We start from the raw sequence: 1,244 nt of genomic DNA on the forward strand, positions 1-1,244 counted from the left end.
ATGGAAGATGGTACCCCAAAATCTCCAATGGCAGAAACAAGCTGCAAGATTATCAGAAGATCAGTCTACACTTTCCTTCAAAGATACCACTACTTCACCTCCGCTGCCGCGCTCCTTGCCTTCCCCTTCTCCGTTTCGGTTCTCCTCTCACAAGCTTATGTCCCTTCCTCTTCAACTCTTCTACCAACCATATACAATCGCCTGAGAACTCTCTTTGATGCTGCAGGTTTCCCTTCCTCTTTAGAATTCTTCACTGTTCTTAACCAGAAACTTTCTGAAACCATATTTTCCTCCATCCTTACACTTCCTTTCACCCTCACCTTCCTCCTCATCACGAAAGCATCTATAATTCAAGCTCTCAAACAAAACAAACCGACATTTCCTCCTACCTTTTCTTCAGTACTTACCCTTTACAATCCACTCCTTCTCACCCACTTTTGCAATTCACTCTTGATCCTCTCTGCCAATGCAACCCTCTTCTTTCTTCTTTTCTTTGCCTTTAATTGTTTCCAAGGATTCGGCTTCTCTTCTCCCAACTTACTCCTCTTGCTCTCAGCTGCAGGGGCTGTGCTCTATTCCATAATTCTGGCCAACGCCCTCATAGTTTGCAACTTGGCAATGGTTGTCTCCGGCATGGAACGATGTGGGGGTTACATGACAATACTCAAGGCTTGCGTTTTGATGCGAGGAAGAACTTCAACGGCGCTATCCCTGGCATTGCCCATCAATATGGCCCTGGCCGCCGTTGAAGCCTTGTTCCAATACCGGATTGTGAGAGCTTATCATTTTGCCGAAAAGCTTGGCTTGTCCATGGTTTTTGAGGGAATTTTCATCGCTTACTTGTATTCCATCTTCGTTGTTCTAGATACCATCGTGAATTGCATGTTCTTCAAAAGCTGCAAGACAGATTCTGCTAGCCTATCTTGCTCGGTTGAGATTGCAGAGGTAGAAGGTGATCATGGTTACGCCATTTTAAGAACCAAAGAAGAACTTATTCCATGAAATCACCTTGAGGGAAACAAACAGTATAGATGGCCTCGGTTCATGAATTTCACAGAACAAAAGTCATGATGGCAAGGAAATAATGTTCATCATGTAGAATCGATTATTGTAGCTCGAGGGGAAACCAGGCAAAACAACATATGGACATTAAAGACCCGCATTGCAGGGTGACCACCAACGAGATGTAAAATAGGAAGATAGGAATTTAAACACCATTTCATTATATTTCTATTTGTTATATT

The 1,244-nt window shown here is 43.2% G+C and overlaps 1 protein-coding gene across 1 annotated transcript; it reads left to right on the forward strand.

Moving 5' to 3' along the window:
* Positions 1–1,002, forward strand: LOC109013309. Its single transcript, XM_018995346.1, has one exon. It carries the CDS (start codon positions 1–3, stop codon positions 1,000–1,002), a length of 1,002 nt encoding a protein of 333 aa, XP_018850891.1.
* The last annotated feature ends 242 nt before the right edge of the window (positions 1,003–1,244 follow it).

Source organism: Juglans regia, chromosome 2, assembly GCF_001411555.2.
Source record: "Juglans regia cultivar Chandler chromosome 2, Walnut 2.0, whole genome shotgun sequence".
Taxonomy (NCBI): domain Eukaryota; kingdom Viridiplantae; phylum Streptophyta; class Magnoliopsida; order Fagales; family Juglandaceae; genus Juglans; species Juglans regia.

What these genes read in the sequence shown, in the direction of transcription:
- LOC109013309 (XM_018995346.1), top strand. Translation starts at nt 1, where the DNA reads ATGGAAGATGGTACCCCAAAATCTCCAATGGCAGAAACAAGCTGCAAG.